Source organism: Melanotaenia boesemani, chromosome 20 (genome assembly GCF_017639745.1).
Source record: "Melanotaenia boesemani isolate fMelBoe1 chromosome 20, fMelBoe1.pri, whole genome shotgun sequence".
NCBI classification, from domain to species: domain Eukaryota; kingdom Metazoa; phylum Chordata; class Actinopteri; order Atheriniformes; family Melanotaeniidae; genus Melanotaenia; species Melanotaenia boesemani.
In genome coordinates, this window is record NC_055701.1 from 19634871 (window position 1) to 19654364 (window position 19494).

The 19494-nt window shown below is 41.3% G+C and overlaps 1 protein-coding gene across 1 annotated transcript; it reads left to right on the top strand.

Moving 5' to 3' along the window:
* The first annotated feature begins 1811 nt into the window (after positions 1 to 1811).
* plppr3a (phospholipid phosphatase related 3a) lies at positions 1812 to 18909 on the top strand. Its single transcript, XM_041972859.1, has 9 exons — positions 1812 to 2397; positions 7529 to 7632; positions 7948 to 8133; positions 8943 to 9072; positions 9675 to 9870; positions 11342 to 11399; positions 13199 to 13372; positions 14298 to 15128; positions 16415 to 18909. The coding sequence occupies exons 2-9, from the start codon at positions 7552 to 7554 to the stop codon at positions 17489 to 17491; spliced, it is 2733 nt and encodes a 910-aa protein (XP_041828793.1). The 5' UTR covers positions 1812 to 2397; positions 7529 to 7551; the 3' UTR covers positions 17492 to 18909.
* The last annotated feature ends 585 nt before the right edge of the window (positions 18910 to 19494 follow it).

Consider the following 19494-nt stretch of genomic DNA (forward strand, 5'->3'; position numbering starts at 1 on the left):
ACAGTATGAGTGCAGAACATGAAACCCTGCTTGCTGCAGTGCTTCTGCTTCTATAACCATGCAACAAGCACATGTGTGTGTCTGAATGTGAGTTTCCACATGCATACACGTAGACTAAATTGAAATGATCGGCCTTTTGCTCAGAGGAAGTAACTGGGTCACATGTGTGAACAGCAGTCAAGAAGAATTTTAATCAAACTTAAGAATCCCCAATGTACATACCCTCCAGCAACCAATTACCATCCAACTGGGGTAAATGGCAAAGAGTGCTGGTATATAGTAACTGAGTATTGGGGATAACGCAGTTGTGGTGATTTTTGGCTTTGCAAATGTGTTCACACCTACCAAAATTAACCATGTTTTGAGGGATGATTTGTCTGTGAGAAACAAAAAAGGTGTTCAACCACTTCTACTTCACATGTGCTTCCCTTCCTCCCCAGTGTGCTTTATCTAGTTGGTAAATAGGAGCCAGGCACTGTGAGTGATGAGTTTATTAGCTCCTACCAGCTGTGACCAACCCTTGGGTATTATTGGCAGGGCAGCTGTATAGTGTGCATATGTGTGTGTGTGTGTGTGTGTGTGTGTGTGTGTGTGTGTGTGTGTGTGTGTGTGTGTGTGTGTGTGTGTGTGTGTGATTGTCAGGATGGGGGTCTCTAGGCAGGGCAGGGGGAATGAGAGGCAGAACAGGAGGGGCTCTGGGGAGGGAATCAGAGGCAAGGGAGTACCCCATGAGAACCAGAAGAACTCCTTGGCAACTTGAGACAGGATCAACACTATAAATGGGGCACCCCCATTCACGCAAGCACAGAGCCAAATGACAGAGATTGAGAGAGAAGGTGGTGTGTGAAAATGTTTGAATCAGAGAATAAAGAAACATACAAGGCTGGTCGGTAGGAGATTTCTAGCTCCACACCTTAGCAGATATTAAAAGTAGAGCTAAAAGTGTCGCGCCTCACATCTTTAAACACTTAGTAGGCTGCTGATAAAACAGAGAAAACTACAGAAACGGGGGGAAACGTGGGTGCTAAATGGATTTTAAGTTCATCTTCAAGAACCATTAAGAATTAATAACCGTGGGAAAAGAAGATGGACTATAGATCTGTTATAGTGAGCTTTCTCTAAAAGCAAAACAATGTGCATACCGCTAAAAAAAAAGAGAGAGAGAGATGCACGCAAGTGTGCACCTACAGCCGAGTCTTTGATGTTAATTGCCGCAGTGTCATCCATGGTGAGTCAGAAACAGTTGTCTGCACGGGGCGACCAAACGATCAGTGCACCGGTTCCTCCGGGGTGATGTAAATGCACCACAGTGGCCACCCGCCTGCCACACCCTTCATAGTAAACAAAGGCAAACACAATCTGAACCCGCGCCTCTGGGTGATGGACGTTCAGGGTCATTTACCAAATCCGAAGGTGTTAAAATTGGGGTTTTATCGTGACACCAACATTGCAACCCAGTTGAAATTTGCTTTTAGTTCCAGATGAGTTTAATCTCCAAAATCGCCCCCTCACTTTTACGCACATATGCGTAGGCAACGTTTCCTCCTCATACAAACCCACACAAACAAACAGACACACACACACTCGTACAGGCAGACATGCGCACACGGTCTACACATTCCAAAAATCTACCCCTTTGTCTTGGTCGCCTCACGGCGGTCGCTCCGAAACAGGAATTCGTCAAGGAAGCGCGTGCTTGTGTGTGGACCAGACTGTCTCCTCCCCCCACCATCATAAGCGCACACACACCAACGCCCCCTTTCCCCTCCATCCCCATACACACACCCCTCCTCACTCCCCCATGCCTTTGTGTGTGTTTGTGTGTGGGGGTGCGCGCGCTGTGAGACTGTGTACCGAAAAGCCAGTGACGGATGTTGTGTATATAAGATCAGTATTTAAAAAAAAGATATGACTACATATTCTACCGGAAATAAGAAAACCTGCAGGCGCCAATAAAGAGGAGGAACAACGTGGACGCACGTGAATCTCACTTGTCCAGAGCCAAGACAGAAAGGAAAGGAACGCGTTACCAAGTGCGGTAAATTGGACTTTCCACCATCAGCAACCCTCCTGTCTCCTCTTTTCTCTCTCTCTCTCTCTCTCTCTCTCTCTCTCTCTCTCTCTCTCTCTCGCCATCCCTGCTCCTTCTGTATAGATCTCCCCCTCTTCACTCCTATCATACCACCCCCCCTCCTGGTCTACTTCCATGATCCCCGAATAGCCTCGTACAGGAGCGCTCCTTAAATATCAGTGAGGGTTTGGAGATTTTCGGGGTGACTTAAGAGAAGCTGGATATGGATTAAAAGGATATTGCAAAACTGGAGCAGCACGCAAGACCACGCCGGGGTGGAAGGGGGCGACGGGACTCGGTAAATTCACGGAGCCCCCGGGACAGAGGTGAGTGCGGTCCGGTGTTTTATTTTATTTATTTATGGATTTTTTTTTTATCTCGCATGCACCCCCCTCCCCAAAGACACCTGCCTCTCCTCCCCAGCTCGACCTGAAAAAAGAATCAGCACATGGTTTTCACGTTTCCATAACTGATGATCTCATGCAATCTGCTCATTTCTGCTTGCGGAGGCGTACCTGCTAAAAGCTTCTGTTTAAATATCCTGGATGTGACTGAGCTGGCTGGGTAATCAACAATAATCAAAGCAAAACTGGATGTTTGGATATGCATGTTTTTCCTCTGCGGAAGATACAATCAGCATCCCAATTCTATATCTTTGCTGATTTTTCTTTTATGATCAGGATAAAAAGCTTTGCACAATGGTTAGGATTTTCTTCCTGTAAAGGCAGATGAGCTAAGTTAGGTTCACCCTCCTGCACATCAAGCCTTATTATAGCTCGTTTAGGTTCTTTTGCTTAATTAGGGGCCCTGCTTGTGTCATGTCATTGTAATACAATAACTTTCTTGTAGGAGGGATGAGTGTACACTCGGGGAATGGAAGAAAAACAAATATCACTGTTGTTTGTTACACTTATTATGAAACGAAGATCAATCCAGAATAGAAGTGTGACTCATTTAATGAATTTTTGTGGGGTCAGTAATCCAAATCATATTCACATTGGTGTTCAGGAATAATGCAGATTTAAGCATCTAAACAATGTGTCAAACTTCCAAATCTCTCAGTATCACATTTTCTCTTGAGCATTTTTTGTGTTCCATCACACTCCACCATGCTGTAACTATACGCAATTAAAAAAAAAAAACACTTTATGAAGCCAGGAAGGAAACCCAAAAGTTAGTGCATGAGTGTTTGTGGAAAATGTGTGCAGCTGATCCCTTTAACTTACATTTCCTGCAAAATCATGCCAGATATTTTCCTTCCCAGTTACATTTGACGCTTAACCTTCACAATTTTTTGTCTGGTGATACAAAACCAAACTCCGGGGACTGGGACACTAATGGACAGTTTCTCAGTTTATTTATTTATTTATTTATTTATAAGACAACAGTTTGAGAAAATGATCTGAGAATTGACTGGTGAAATAAAAGCAACAGTCAGATAACAAATTACAGATAAAGCAAGATTAATTGTTTTACTCGGGTACTCAGCTTATTGAGCAACTTTAATGTGACTTGACATTGACTCTACAAGTCTGTGAGACGCTGCTGATGGGATTGAACATCTTTCCCTCCTTTTGATGTTTCCCTTTGATGATGGTGGAGAGCCCTGTCAAACACACTGATTTAAGATCTCCTGTCAGTGTCCAGTTGGGTTGAAGTCTGAAGGCAGTTTCGATGTGTGCATATGATTCACATCATTTTCATACTCATCAAACCTTTCAGTGAACCTCCATGCCCTAAGGATGGGAGCATAGTCATCACAGAAGCAACCGCTCCTGTCAGGTTGGAATATATCATCAGAGGTTAAAGGTGATCACTCACAGCAACCTTGTATTGATTTGCAATAACCCATACCTATAAGTGGACAAGTAGACCCAAACCATGTCCTCCTCACAGCTTAATAGAGCACCTGATCCTCTGACTGGAGCGGTGTTCAGGTTTCTCCTTTGTCAACTGTCTGTAGTCTGTTGCAGCCTGACTGTGCTAGCTTTTATAGAGCCAGACTAAACAGATGGGACAAATTAAGAGAAAAATCTGAGTAAATGAGAAGAAAATGACAGATGGAGAATGCTTTCAAACAGAGTGCTGGGAATAACTGAATGGGATGAAGATGCTCATATATTATGTCTTAATCTAACCTGTTAGGCAGCTTTCTCCTCCATCATCATGAAAATACAAAAATGTCACCCATCTGTACATTACTGCTAACTGACTCCAACACCACCATCCCCTGCGTTGGTGGTCACTGAGCCTTGCATTTCCACTGCTGTCAGACAGATTGACAGCCTGTTTCTTTCCACCACAGGCTTCAAACCACTTTTTTTACACTGACACAGAACATGCACAAACTGCTTTAGAGTATAGATACACACAAGCACATACATGATACTTGCAAGCACAATACAGCAGGCAGCTCAGACTGCTCTCATTGCAACCACACACATGTGATGTGTCCCAAAGGACAAATGCTGCTGTGATAGATAAACGACCCCCTTCTTTCAGGCTTATGCTGTCTGTGTGTGTGCGTGAAATGTGAGTTAGGGTGAGGTTTAAATGCTGACTGGAGTAGGTCACTGAGACCAAGCGGCTGTGAGAGTGAGACCCAGGACTCAGGGTCTTCCTAAGCTGCTTTCAGCCACACTGGAATCCATCCATCCCGATATCCTCCTCGCTTCTGATCCCCTGCACCCTCCCTGCTTACCCCCACAACCAGACGTCAAACAAACACACACATGCACACTCGCCTGAGTCACAGTATTTAGATTTTTTTTTCTTTGATCTGTGTTTGTCTTTTTCCTTTTCTTCCTCTTTCCTCTCCTATTTTCCTCTTCTTCTCTCCTCTCCACTGCATTTCTAGGGGTCATGGAAATTAGACTCTTTAATTCTCTGTGCGTCACATTGCCTCAGGGTCAGGTCCTCTTATCTAGCGAAAAAACAGGGACAGAAAAAGAAAAAGAAAGGATAATGGTGATGAATACAAGGGAGGAGGGCTGAGAGAGATGTGAAAAAATGAGGGATATATGGTTAAAAAAGGGATTATGCCAAAAAGTTGTTGAGGGTGGAAAGGTGCCTATTGAGAGACTACAGTGGGAATTTAGACAGATACAAGAAGGGGAAGTGGGAGAAAAATAAACTCGGCAAAACAAACAAACTTGGAAAAACAGACATCAAGGAGGCTGAGGATAGCAGAGATTCTCTTACTGATGCCTAGACAGCTTTCACAAAATATGAACTTCTTGAAAAGAGATACTGAAAGTTATTTGATTTAAAACTTAGATGCATATTTGTGCCAGAAAAACAGGTTGAAGACACTTCATCTTCATTGTCAACTAAAACCCAGTTTAAATAATGTGAACCAAACAGACAAATTTCAGAATTAGTTGGAATATGTATAATTATATTTATTAAAAAAATGAACAAAGGGAGAAAGAAAAGGGGTGAAAAGGAAAGTAAGAACAACTTGAAATCAGGTTGGTAAGAGGAGGGTGCTGACGATAGATAAGTGAGAAGAAGTGAGAAGTAGATGGGACAAGGAGAGATGGGTGAGGTAAAAGGGGCTGAGAGAGGAGAAAGGGGTGAAGTTGGTTGGACTAAAACTCACGAGCAGAAAAATGGAGCTGTAGGGAGAATTGTGAATATTTAACTATGTTTAGCTTTCCATATGTGCCCATAGCTCTTTCCTCTCTCTGAGGCCTTCTGTTTGCCTGCAGGTAACTGAAAGCAAGACATATCTGTGTATGTGCATGTGTGTGAGGAAGATAAATTCTGATTTTATTTGATGTTAAAAAGTTTTAAAGGGATATTCTGTTATATATTTTGTGAAGTTGTCTGAAGTGATTATGAGCAGTCGCATTGTTTACATGTAAAAAAAAAAGACACTTAGATGAGATCAAATGAAACAAATCTGCTCCCATTTCCATTTTTTTCTTTTGTTTGTCAGCTAAATATGTCTGAAATTACTTCTTAAAAGCAGCCTCTTATGATTGTATTAACTCCAGCTGACTTATAGCATGTTAAGACCATCACTTTGCTCTGGTAAAATTATAGCTTTATAGCAGCAGCATCTGAAAAAAAACATCTTTAGGTCAAAGACAACATCTGTACAATGAATTAGTCAACTTGCATATACAATCATTTCACACAGAGAAAGTTAGAAGCAGCAGAATGTCACAGCTCTGTAGCTGCTGGTCAACTGAGACCGTGAGTTGTTGAATAGCTTACTGCTGCATATTACTATTTTATTATTATTATTTATTTATTTTTTAAGATTTAAAAGATGGTGTTTGTGTTTTTCTGTATTTTTCCACAAATTTTTCTCTGTCACATTGGGAAGCAATCATACACACAGTGATGCACAGTAACAAATGTCCTCTGAGAAACAGATCGGCAGTCAGTTACTGCAAAAAATCACAATATATAACATTTATTCAATCTACTGTGCCATTTTTTAGACTTTGAGTTATTTTTGGTGGAGGAAATTCTCAATTCTGTTGTCCTGTTGTGAGGAGCTCTTAGCTTAGCTCCTCTATCAGATTTATTTTTAGTTGTGCTTAGACTGCTGTTAACTGCAGCTATAACTCTGACTATAAATACATCACTCAATCCCACTCCAAAACTCTGAAATAACCGTTAAAAGGCCCCAAACAGTTGAAAACATACACCTGAAATTAAAAATAAAAGAAAAATCTGAAAATGAGAGAATAGGTGGTACATAGCACATGGCTTTCATCAACCAATTCCCTAGCAATACACAGCTCACTGCTTACATTTTCCTGCTTCCATGGCATGAACTGAAGAGGGATATAAGCAGAAGCGGCTCCTTTCATTTAAAGCTACAAACACAGAAACTGAGACGCTGACCCTGAAACAAAACAGGGGTTAAAGGGACTGTAAAACCAATTATATCTGCCCTGTTTTTGACACAAACTTGACAGCTACATTCTGCACACATTTGGGACTTGTATTATCTTGTCAATAAGGGTTATAATAAGGCACCTGTTATTTCTTAATTACTATAAATGAACCTTCACGTTCCAAATAGAGCCTCCTAATAACTTGTATTTCACTATCCCAGTGCATGTGTATTCGAGTGTAGTTATTAAATAAGCATTTGTAGGATAATAGGTATAATTATTGAATGAGTCTGTGCCAATGTTCATTTGAAACCTAATAAGGCACCTCTTTACTTGGCTCAATAATGAATCAATTGTTTCAAACATATTTTAATGTGTCTTTATTTTTAATAGTACAAAGTTTCATTCTTGCACTTCAGTTGGTACTTCAGTCTTAATCAGCCTGAAAACTGTTTGAACTTATGTTTCCTGCATCAGATAAGTCTAGACCTGACAGAAATTTAAATATTTTGTGATGTTTGTGGAAACACATATGATGAAAAAACCAGTGAAAATGCCCTGGATATTCATTCTAATGTTTCTTGGCAATCTATTCTCCCCGCAGGATGTGATTGGTCCCACCCCAAGATGACATCCCCCAAAAACAAAGCCAAGAAGAAACCACCCAAAGACAGCATGACACTGCTGCCATGTTTCTATTTTGTGGAGGTACGGGGAAAAGTCACATGTCAAAGTATCTCACTACATTTGACTGAATTAATCACCTCTGCATCATTTTTTTTATAATCTTACAAACAGTGAGGGTTGTTTGGTGACTGCATCTGGATGCATGTAATCACTAGTGTACAAAGTCAGAAGTTATTCTTCATTATGTATGAAGGTGTGTAGCTATGAGCTTATGGTAAAAGTAACAATGAAATGTGGAATGAATCACTCCTTTCCAAGCAAAAATTAAATGCTAGTCACTCTTTGCTTTGCCCTTGGCCTTGTTTTATATTCATGCGTGTGCACACGTCTGTCCAGCTCCCCATTGTCCTGTCCTCCTTGGTGTCCCTGTACTTCCTGGAGTTGACAGATGTCTTGTCCCCGGCGATGGTGGGTTTCCGTTGCCATGACCGTGACCTCTCAATGCCCTACGTGGAGACGGGTGACGAGCTCATCCCTCTGTTAATGTTGCTGAGTTTGGCCTTCGCTGGGCCAGCAGCCTCTGTAAGTTCCCGTCCCAGAGATATACTCATATATCTGTGAGCACGGAAAGGTCTTACAGTTATTTAAGTAACTAACCTTTTTTTTATTCACAAAATACAAAGAAAAATTAGCATTAGTGTTTTGATTTCAAGACCTTAATGCCAAATCAGCAAGCTAAAACCCTCAGTGAGCAAATTTTTCCCAGTAGATTTGTCACTTAGTGGCATTTAATCAATTTTTGTTGTAAAAAAATATAGATCCAAACTGAGTCGACCTATATATGTTACAAAAATGCAATTTTTTAAATTCAGAGGTTCTTTGACATTATGTTAATTTATTTATTTAACACTCAAACAAAAAATACATCGATTACACAAATTAGCAAATGTACACCTGCTTGAACAAAGTAAATTCAGTCTCCTCTTTCAAATGCTAGATCGATGCATGCATTGATAAATATACACCTGCCATTCCTATACACATCATCAAACATGCCACAGGTCTACCCGATCAATACACAGTCTTGCACACAAACACGCACACTACTAATCCATCAGCAGCATGGAAACGAACAGACCTCTCTAAAGCTCATTTATCACTCTGATTGGAAGTGATCACTATTCAATAGCACCTTGCCTCCTTTCTCTCCCAGCTGTACTTGTTCACTGTAGATCACAATCAGAGACATTTATATCTGACATTAATGGCACCTTTTTTCTTAATCATTCTTTCTTATTTTTGTACCGTTTGTTTTTGCCTCAGCAAATTGCAATGCAAAGTTATCTGCATCACACCTTCTCTTTCCCCTTTTTCCCTATTGGTGACTGTAGATTATGTTGGGGGAAGGCCTGATGTACTGCATGCAGTCCAAACTGAAGACTTGTCCCAAATCAGAAGGCAGTATAAACGCAGGAGGGTGCAGCTTTAACTCCTTCCTACGCAGAACTGTACGCTTTGTTGGTAAGTCAAACCACTGATGCTTTTGGGAGTTAAAAATGGTCATATACTACTATAAAAGCTAAATAAATTCTGATAATAAATATATAATTACTAAACAATCTCATAAACCAAAATAATATATCTAAACATTTAAATAAACCCTTAAATAAAATTAAATAAACCCTAACCCAAACTAATGATCTCCTCCCTAAAGGGAACTGCCTTGGTACAGGCCCATAGCGCATCTTTGCCCGAACCCTTGTGCTCACTCCTGCCCCCAACACTGTCTTAGAGAAATAAGCAAATTACAAATATTAAATGGAAGATGACTTAAATGAAAATAGGTTTAATATACCAGGAAATATTTTGAGGGATTCTTTGAGCTTTGAAGTGAAAAAGTAATGAGTACACCTTACCAGATTTCTCTCTGTGAGAGTAAATGCTTTAAAATAAAAGAAACTGAAGGCCGGTGGTGTCGCTTTGAGACTGAGTGAATTTATCATTGTTTGCCGCCACTGCACATGTTCGTAAGTGAACAGCTCAACATGAGGAAGCCACCAGGGGCTTTTAGTTCATTTAACAAAGCTGTCTTACCAACTCTTCCTCTAACCTCTATCCCTCAGGTGTTCATGTATTTGGTCTCCTGGCAACAGCCCTGGTGACAGATGTCATCCAGTTAGCTACCGGCTATCACGCCCCTTTTTTCCTCACAGTGTGCCAGCCCAATTACACGGCCCCGGGAGTGTCATGTGACAACAATGCCTACATCACACAAGACATCTGCATGGGAAAAGACCAATATGCTATTTTATCAGCTAGGTAAGACTTATTGTTACTCTCTGTCTCCATGTCGCAGATTAAAAAAAATAGCATTTTTATAAGCAATCAATAAAAGACCTGTGTTGATGTGCAGATAGAGTGCAGTCAGTACTATAAATTATTGTTTCCTACAGGATCTTATCTAGAACTATGGGGTAATAAAAATTTCAGTGGTGATGCTTAGTAGATTTTACACGTCAATATCTTACAGGATATCTTAAAGCAAATTTGCACATGAAAAGGATAATGAGATTTAAACTGTTTTAAAAAAGCATTGCTGTGAGATGGTTTATTAAAATTGTTTTTATTTTTACTAATAACATTTTAATTTAATAAAGTGTTCATTTCTACAACAAAACTTTGTAGGTAATTTCTCCCAGATGTGGTGTTTCCTTTATAAGTGTTATTGCTTTGAAAATGCTCTTTAGCTGCACAGTTTGAAACAGGTAGACACAGACCAGATAAGCAAGCCCCTGCATGTGGCTATGAAACACATAAGTGTATTTACACAGGAACGATTACAGCTGAATAGAGCTGGTACAGAAATAAAATATAGTACTTCAACTCATTTTTATATAATTGTAACACAGAACCCTAAAATATTTATTCATTTAGAAAGATACAGGTTTTTTCATAGTGACTTAAAACCCAACATAATCAAAAGACAGCCATAGGACATAGGCGTCACCACAGGTACATGTTAACCAAGAAAAACAAAGACACACACATACATGCACCGTTTTACTGTCACACATTCTACTGTGAGTACAACAATAAATCGGAGTACAACAATTAATTCTTGACAAATAGAACTAAAATCTTTCCGCTAGACAAGAATAAATATGACATCTCTATCAAATGTATTTCGCTCCAATATTTCTTGGTTGCAGCAACATCTGCGTACTTTTTTCAATGTTTTACAATAAACTACCACCTTATAATGTGATATGGTCCAAATTTCTTTTATTTGGGTGACAGCTCTACACTTCCGCACACTTCAGCTTGTGTCCACATAGAGCAGAACTTTTCTTCGTCATCTCATATCAGCATTAACTGCAGCTCAACAAGTTGGAAGAAAAATAAAGAAAATGGTGCAATGCAAGGGCAGATGCATAGACTGCCTTACAGAACCCCTTTATAGGACAGATTAAATAAGATTTGAGATTCACTTCTGGAGACTCTAAAGCTTTGACCTTAATTCAGCTGAATTCATGCCCTTTAATGGCCCCATGGCATTCTGTGATTATTAATGCTCACATCCAAGGACATCTCAGTTTGACAAACACTCGTCTAGACAGGCACACAGGTTTTAGTGTCACGTATGATTCTAGCATCAAGCGTCACACATTTAGGTTTATTCAAAAAGCACAAAACATTTGATTTAAACTTAATTTTTTATGAGAACATTAATCTTTTTTACTGTTTCTGACTGTAGTCTTTCCCTCCTAACTCAACTCTTTTGTCCCCTTAGGAAAACATTTCCATCCCAGCATGCAACACTGTCGGGCTTCGCTGCAGTATATATCTCTGTAAGCTCTTTGCCTTATTTGATTATGATACATTTGCATGATTCTTAAGTCTCTAAATCTATGTTGTTTACTGAGTGTTTCTCATTGTAACTAAAAAAATAATCCCCCGGTAAAACTCTTTATGTTTATAATCTTGCATAATGCATTTATACAGCTCCAGTATAACTCTACATAGATTAACCCTTGTATTATTCTATGACTGTTTCTTTAAATAAAAAATCATAAACTTCCCGAAACCTTGGGCTCCTATTCCAAGCAAACACTGCTGCTAAACTGCCAGTTCATAAATACAAGGGCTCAAGGAGGTGATTTTTGAGCACAGATTTTGATCTTCATGTTCATATAAGCTGTTTTGAATATGAGTTTTTTGCCACTCTGCAATCCAGCACTGATGGCACCAGTATGTGTATTGTACAGCAAAGAAGCACTGTCATTTTTCCATGACACGACACCCTCCCACACACCCCCTCTTCAATCAGTGGCTACTGCAAGCTACTGGCCATATCCCTGCTGCCTCACTGGGCCCAGTATGTCTGCATTAGAAGTCACTAGACAGATTTCTGATGAAAGGCAGACAGGAGAAAGAAAGCAGCTGTTTCAGCAGGTAGAGGTACAGCAAGCAGTCTAATCTGTGCAGCGCATTGATTTTTCCACATTCTCTGCTTAACACATTTATTTATTTATGTTTTTGTTTTTTTACTTTAAAAAAAAAGGCTACAAAATGAATGAATGAATTGAAAAACCTAAAGCTTTCCTCGTGAAGTTGACATTTAATTTCAGGTGTAATGGCAAAGTGTGGACTGAATATAAGTGAGATTTCGCCTTACTGACAGTTTTTCCCTTGTCCAAGAAGAGTAGGATTTTATGCCCACTAGCCCATAGACAGGCTTGTTAAAAAAGGGTGTTCTTGCAAGGCCTGCCATTCTGCCACTCAGCTGTCCTCTATTTTATGTAATCAAAATACAGTGTGTGTGGTGAGAATATGAATGGTCAGGGAACTATTCTCCCCATTTGTCTGCCTCTCCTGTTCTCATTACCTCTGCTTTACAGTCAAAGGATGTTTGCCTAGCTAACCACATTTACATAATTCTTTTTTAAACTAAAGCTGCTAAACTTTATAAATCAGATAAAAAAAAAATACTGTATAATGGAAGTGCTCATTTTTTTTGTTTTGTTTTGTTTTTTTCTCATTTGTGTCAGTGACCAGATGTCATGGCTCAGCTAATTTACCAGGTCACCAGGAAGTTTTTGTTTGTTTGTTTGTTTGTTTGGTTTTTTTTTTTGTAAGAATACTGTAAAGCAGAAACTAAAGCTAGCCTACTGCACAGGGTCAGAAAATAGGCTTATAGCCCTTAAAACAAGTTTCACATTTGCAAAATTGAATTTTTGTACAGCTTACAGCTTGTTAAGTATTGCACCATATAGTTGCTGAGAGGCATATTCATATTTTATTTTAATAACAGAACTATACTAACCGCTAAAGCATATCCAGTCTTTGTGCTTGTATGCAGACAGCTTGTACAAGAGGGTACATACTCCCATAATCCCAGTGCACCCGGACACGGTCAAACAGGTTCTCCAAGTCCCACTGTACACAGTGTTGATGGTGCACTGCTTCCCCCTCCTGAGCTGCCAGATGGTGGATCAAAATCTAACTAGAATATTCTGTTGTAAAAATTCTGTTCCCTTAATGATGAAATTCAAAAATACTAGAAGGAAATTTGTAGTCAATTTACTGGTAATCAACATACGTCTACACTATCTTCCCAATGCCAATCTATGTGTGTATCTCTTTGCAGATGTACTTTAATGTCAGCATCAACAGCACAACTAAGCTGCTGAAGCCACTGCTGGTGTTTGCTTTCTGCATGGCGGCAGGCCTCGCTGGCCTGACGCAGATAACGCAACACCGCAGTCACCCAATAGACGTCTACGTGGGATATCTGATTGGAGCTGGAATTGGAGTCTACCTGGTTAGTTGAATGCTCAGGAAACGGTCCAACATAAAGACTGTCTGCTTGATTTAAACTGTTGAAGATTAATATATCAAGAGTCAAAATAAAATATAGTTTTTCAGTTTAATAATTTATTTTTAGATAATTACCCCGTTTTTAATTTACCTTCCTAAAAGATATAAATTTAAAAATTGATTCCTTGTTTCAGGCTTGAGTTGTGCATTTGTTTTTATGTATTTAGGATTTGATTTTTTTTCACAAGGAGTAGTTAACAGCCAAAATGCAGCCTGGTGGGAGTGACAGCGTACACATAAATAGATGTTTTTAATAACGCACTTTGGTTGTTTTACTGTGACTGAGTTGTCCTGTTGTATTATTCTAACACTATCACAGCATGTCCCAACAAATTGCTTCTTTTTTCCATCATCTCGCCTCCCTGTGTGGCTTCCATACTTTCTATTGGAGCATTTTTTTTTTCTTTTTCCTTCTTTTTTGGCAGGCTATATATAGCCTTTTCTATTATGGAGGGAAGAGGGGCAGAGAACGAATAATCCGATAAGAAGTCTCTGGAACAATTTCACACTTCATTTTAAGAAAACTTGTCTTTACCATTTTCCACCCTTCTCTCCTCCTCTCCCTCTCTTTTTTCTGCGGTCTCTTGCTTTTTAAAGAGGGGGCGCATTTCCTCCTGTCATTAAGGATAAAGACAGGGAAAAAGATGGATTCATATTGACATATTGAAAGAGAGATGACTATTCATGTGTATTCTCTCAACAAACTGAAAGAGATGCAGTTATTTTGGCAGGCTACAATATAAGCTACAGCTTTTTTTTCTCCCCCCAAAAATGAAAGAAAATTAATTTTAACACTTAAGTATTTATTTAACATGTAGAGTACTCATGTTTCCTCATTTATATTTTCACCTTGTGCTCCTCTCTCTTAGGCTGTGTATGCAGTGGGAAACTTCAAAGCATCAGAGGAAGATGCTCCTTCTTTACAGAAACTAACCTCAGTCCATCAGAAAGAGGGCCTCAGGGTGTTAAGTCAGAGGAGTCATGACTCCCTGTACAGGAAAACTCCCAGAGTGTCTGAGAGTAGGGAGGAGCTGGGAGCCGGGCTGGGGTCTGGAGCCCGCAGTAAGGTGAGGAGGGAGAAGGCATCCTTGGCCTCCCTGAAACGAGCAAGTGCTGATGTGGAGCTGCTGGCAACCCGTGGTCCAATGGGTAAGGAAACTATGGTAACCTTCAGCAACACCTTGCCTCGAGTTGCAAATGGCAACAGTCCCATCTCTCCCTCTGAGGAGCCAATCATCACACAGCGTCACATGACCTTCCATGTGCCCTTTGACCCCCAAAAGTCTCGACAGCTTGTGTCAGAGTGGAAGCAACGCTCATTGGAGCTCCGTAGCCAGAGCTCACGAGATGAAGACGAGGCAGAGGATGAAAAAGACAGAGGTGAAGGAGCAGCTGCTGCAGGAGACGGAGAAAACCAAGGGATGCCTTCATCTCTTTATCCCACAGTGCAGGCTAACAACAGCACCGCCACACAAGCTGGAGCCAGGATGGTGGTGGCACCCCCACTAGTTCACATCCCTGAGGAGGCCTCTCGACCACCACCTGTCTCCCCGAAGAGCGCCAAGACTCGCGCCAAGTGGTTGTCACTCACAGAAGGAGAAAGGGTGAAAGAGCCAGGAACAGGACCCATTGCCGTGTCGACTCCCCGTGTGCCCAACACACAGCCCAACCAGCTGCCTAGCCAGCAGAGAGTCACTCAGGTGAGTTAAAAATTAGAAAATGAATGCTTGCAAATGAACAGATAAACTATATCTTGAGCAGTAGATTTCATTCCATGCTGTCAGGTGGAACACAAACAACTCTTCAAAATGTAGTTTAGACAAGGGAGGAAATTTAGCAGCTGTGTATTGCTGATCTATTTAGTCAGTAAAATCAGGGAAGCTATTTCACGGATAATTTTCCAATAAACTGTTCTCTCACAAGTGTGCAAACAGTAATCAAAGCCGAGCTTAAAGGTCCCATATTATACACTTTATTCCCAATCTGAGACCATTCATTAATATCTAAATGAAATATTTCCGCCATGGTATGGACAAATCGACCCTCAGTTTGAGTGCAGCGGCTTCTCTTCACCTCCCTCTTTTTAGCAGCTTCAGAAATGTGCCGTTTATGGTGGGCGGAACCCTGGTGGAGCAGCTCAGCTGTTGGCTCCGCCCATCGCATCGCCCGTCATGAGGTGATTGACAGGTTAATATATTTTCAAGCTATCAGACTAATAAGGCCGAAACGATAAAATAACTGCCAGCTCTTACCTCTCCAGCTGTGTCACGGACAGTTGGTATTGAACCTGGCTTCAGCTTCAAACGGTTGGCGAAGCCTGCTTTCCATGCCCCCATGTTGTGGAAACAGTCCTCTTTGAAATGCTGGCCACAGACATGCAAAACCTTTGGAAGTTTTCCGGGTACATTTCCTCCAAAAATAAAATTAATCCACTCAGTCCTCGTGGGTTCAGTGGATGGAAGTAAAAAAACGTTTTCGTGTTCATTTATGCAGCCACAAACAGAACAGTGCTTCTGTCGCTTAGCCATGTCCGCTAACGAGGGTTGCCGAAGAGGGAAAAACACTGGGCGCTAGGTGATTTTTAGAGGGCGGGCTTTGAGAGCCGGTAGACGGGTCCATCGCTCTGTGGGGAGTGGTTATTGTCCCTTATGACGTCATAACGTACACGCTTTCAAACAAGCTCATTTCAGCGCTTACTTCCCTAGAGGTGGAGCAGGGGGGAGAGAGAGCGCCTGAAAGAGTTTCACACTTACGGGTCTCCTACACATGCGGGGGGACCAGTATGACTGTTCCAAAACCATTAAAAAGTGAATTTTGCATAATATGGGACCTTTAAATCTTTTAAAAAGTCTGTGAGGATGTTTAATATCTTAATGTTACCCTTTACAATATTTACCAGGATAAAATGATCTGATTTCATAGTTCTAATGTTAGCAGTTGCTGCTTTCATCTATACATGCTGATGAGATCTTTTGCTGTCCTGTAGGTCATAGCCATGTCAAAGCAACAGAGCCATGGACCGGCTTCTTCCTCCACGAAGACCTCAGAAGGTGGCTCCTCCTCTGGAGGTGGCTCCAACTGCTCCGAGTCACCATATTACCGCATCCCATCTGATCGAGACAGCTGCACCGGAAGCAACCCAGGGAGCATTGCTGGCAGCGGGAGCATTGTCACAATCGACGCTCACGCCCCTCACCATCCCGTGGTGCGTGTGTCAGCCAGTAATGGCAAGCCATGGGAGTGGAGAAACACCATCAGTGGTAACATGATGACCGCTGACACAATGGGTGACAAACATCGCTCGGCGCTGCAGCGACAGGACAATGTCAGCCACTACAGAGATTACCGGACGCTCCCAGTAAAAACAGACTCACTCTGCTCCTCCACGACCAGTGGTAGTGCCGAGGGAGGAGCAGATCTGCCTCCTCCACCTCTCCCAACTGCTTCCTCCCCCCTCCCTCCTCCACCTCAGCTATCATCACCTCTTCCTCCACCACCTCCTCATACCTCATCTTCCCCCATGCCGCCCCCTCCACACTCAATCTCCTCTCCAATGCCTCCACCTCCCCCTCATACTGCCTCCTCTCATATGCCTCCTCCTCCTCACCCATCTTCTCAGTCTTCTCCATCCCCTCTCCAGTCTACCCAAATGCCCCCACCTCCTCACCCATCATCCTCCCAAATGCCCCCACCTCCTCACCCATCATCCTCCCAAATGCCCCCACCTCCTCATCCATTATCCTCCCAAATGCCCCCACCTCCTCACCCATCATCCTCCCAAATGCCCTTACCTCCTCACCCTTCTTCCTGCCAATTGCCCCCACCTTTTCACCCATCTTCCTCGCCATTGCCACCTCCACCACACCCTTCTTCTATGCCTCCTCCTCACCCATCTTGCTCTAGCATGCTTCCCCCTCCCCCCCACCCTGACCTGCTGATAGACAGCCACGGTCAGGCACTATCCCGCTCCTCCACCTTGCCTCGCCGACCCTCCGTCTCCGCCCGCAGCCATGCTGAGCAGGAGCACTACTACAAAGCCATGCAGAACGAAAGGATGTTATAGTAAACAGGAATTACGACAGACGTCATTGTTACAATACAGATTTTACTTGAAAAAACTAAGCTGAGCAGACAGTTAAACAAGTCAGGCTGTGACAAAGAAGTTGAGATTTATGACTTTTGAAAAAAATGACAAAAACATTTGGAGCCACTGAAGGGGTTGAGGACTATGAGGAGGTCTGGCAGCTTACAATATCAGCAGGAAATCTGTTTTTTTTTTTTTTTTTTTTTTCCTTGCTCACACACAGAGCCAGCCATGACAAGAGAAAGAATTGATCGAAAGAAGAGCAAAAGCGAAGGGTGTAAAAAATAAAAAAAAAACAATATATAAACCCTGGTTCACTTCTGCTGTCAGCAGTTTCTGAGTTTCTTTAAGACACATTCAGAGAAGGAACTGAAGAGGCTGCAGCAAAACAAGAGTTATCACAATGAATGGTCTGGGATTTTCTACATCAAGTTTCCCTTGAGTGGTATATAAGACTGAGAAAACAACTACAGGCAATGCTAGCTCATCTTAAGCCACTGCAGCTGTTTGAGGTTGCCAACTATCACACACCGAGAATTTCCTGTGTGTTCAGCTGAAAAACTTCATCGCCCAACAGAGATGAAAAATAAAAGAATCTAGTAAAGTCAAGTTCAGCCACAGGTTTAAGAGTATGGGGGGTTTAACCCTTCTAAATAAACAACCCAAATGGGGAATTGTATTTTCAATGCTGAGGAAATGTGTCAGTATCCACCAGAGAGAGCCGGCTTAGGAACCAGGAGGAGGAGTTGGTGTAAGGAGGATCATGCACAGTTGGGTACTCCTATACAGACGTCACTGAATGGATTACTGTTGTAAACATGAGAAGCAGTGAAATTGAAAGAGAATTGTTCCAAAAATGACGAGGGCGACCGAGCTGTGTAAGAACAAAGAGGCAGGCAGATGGTTGGTTTAAGCTTTGTGTGAAACCTGCCTCTGAACGGTGGTTGAAGCTAAGAGATAAGTTTGTTTATCAAACATTGTTCTTGCCATTTTGGCTTCTGGCAAATCACAGTACTGATGGGAATATCAGTGGAGAGTACATCATTATCATCACCGTAACTGCTAAAGCAGGTTGGGTTGCGGCTTACTGGCTGTATAATCAGTCAGGAATATGAAACATTTTTAACAAACAACATCTCTGAGATGTCAGGTTGGTTTTTTTAAAAAAAGTCTCTTTGATATGCATCCATGATTTTTTACAAAACCTATTTACTCACAACTTTTTACCCAACTCAATCTATTCAAACATCCATCATCATTTATATTTTGCAGGGGCACAAGATATTATGTCTCTAAATAACCCTTTAACAAGTATGCCTTATTAGGAAGTTAGACTTTCCTTTTTTCCCCAAATGAAATAACTCTGTTAAGCAGAGGACGGTGTAAACAAAGGTTTAGAAACCCAACAGACCAGCAGAAATTAAAAGTATTAACAAAACAAGCTCAGCTCAAGAGCCATGTGGCTACTTGCTGTAGAGCTCTTAACCCACATCACTCAGTCATCACCAGTAAATACTGTTTGCTTGGTTGCTAAGATACTGTAGATGATCAAACTGAGTAAAATCCATCTACTGATGAGGGTTGTGTATTGTAGCAGAAAGCTTCCTACAGCATGCGAAAGTGAGCTTGGGACTGAGATTTTTTTTGTCAACTGGAAAACTAAATTGGCCATTTTTCCTTAACTAAAATGTTTCAGGTAATCAAAAACATCTAGCAAACTATGTTTAGTCAATTGAACAAAGTGAAACATACACTTCGAAGGAGCATCTATCATGCTTAAGTGGTAGTGATGTGCACGATCACATGTTGTATAAAGTTATCTTCTTTCATTTTTGCCATCAGAAGCTGTTTAGTTCAATATAAGTGCTTTATTTTGGGCCATAACTTGATCATATTTTAATGAAACACAGACTCACACTGAAATGAAGTTCTATCATTTACCACAACATCTAAATGAGACATAGATTTTTTCTTTTTTTTTT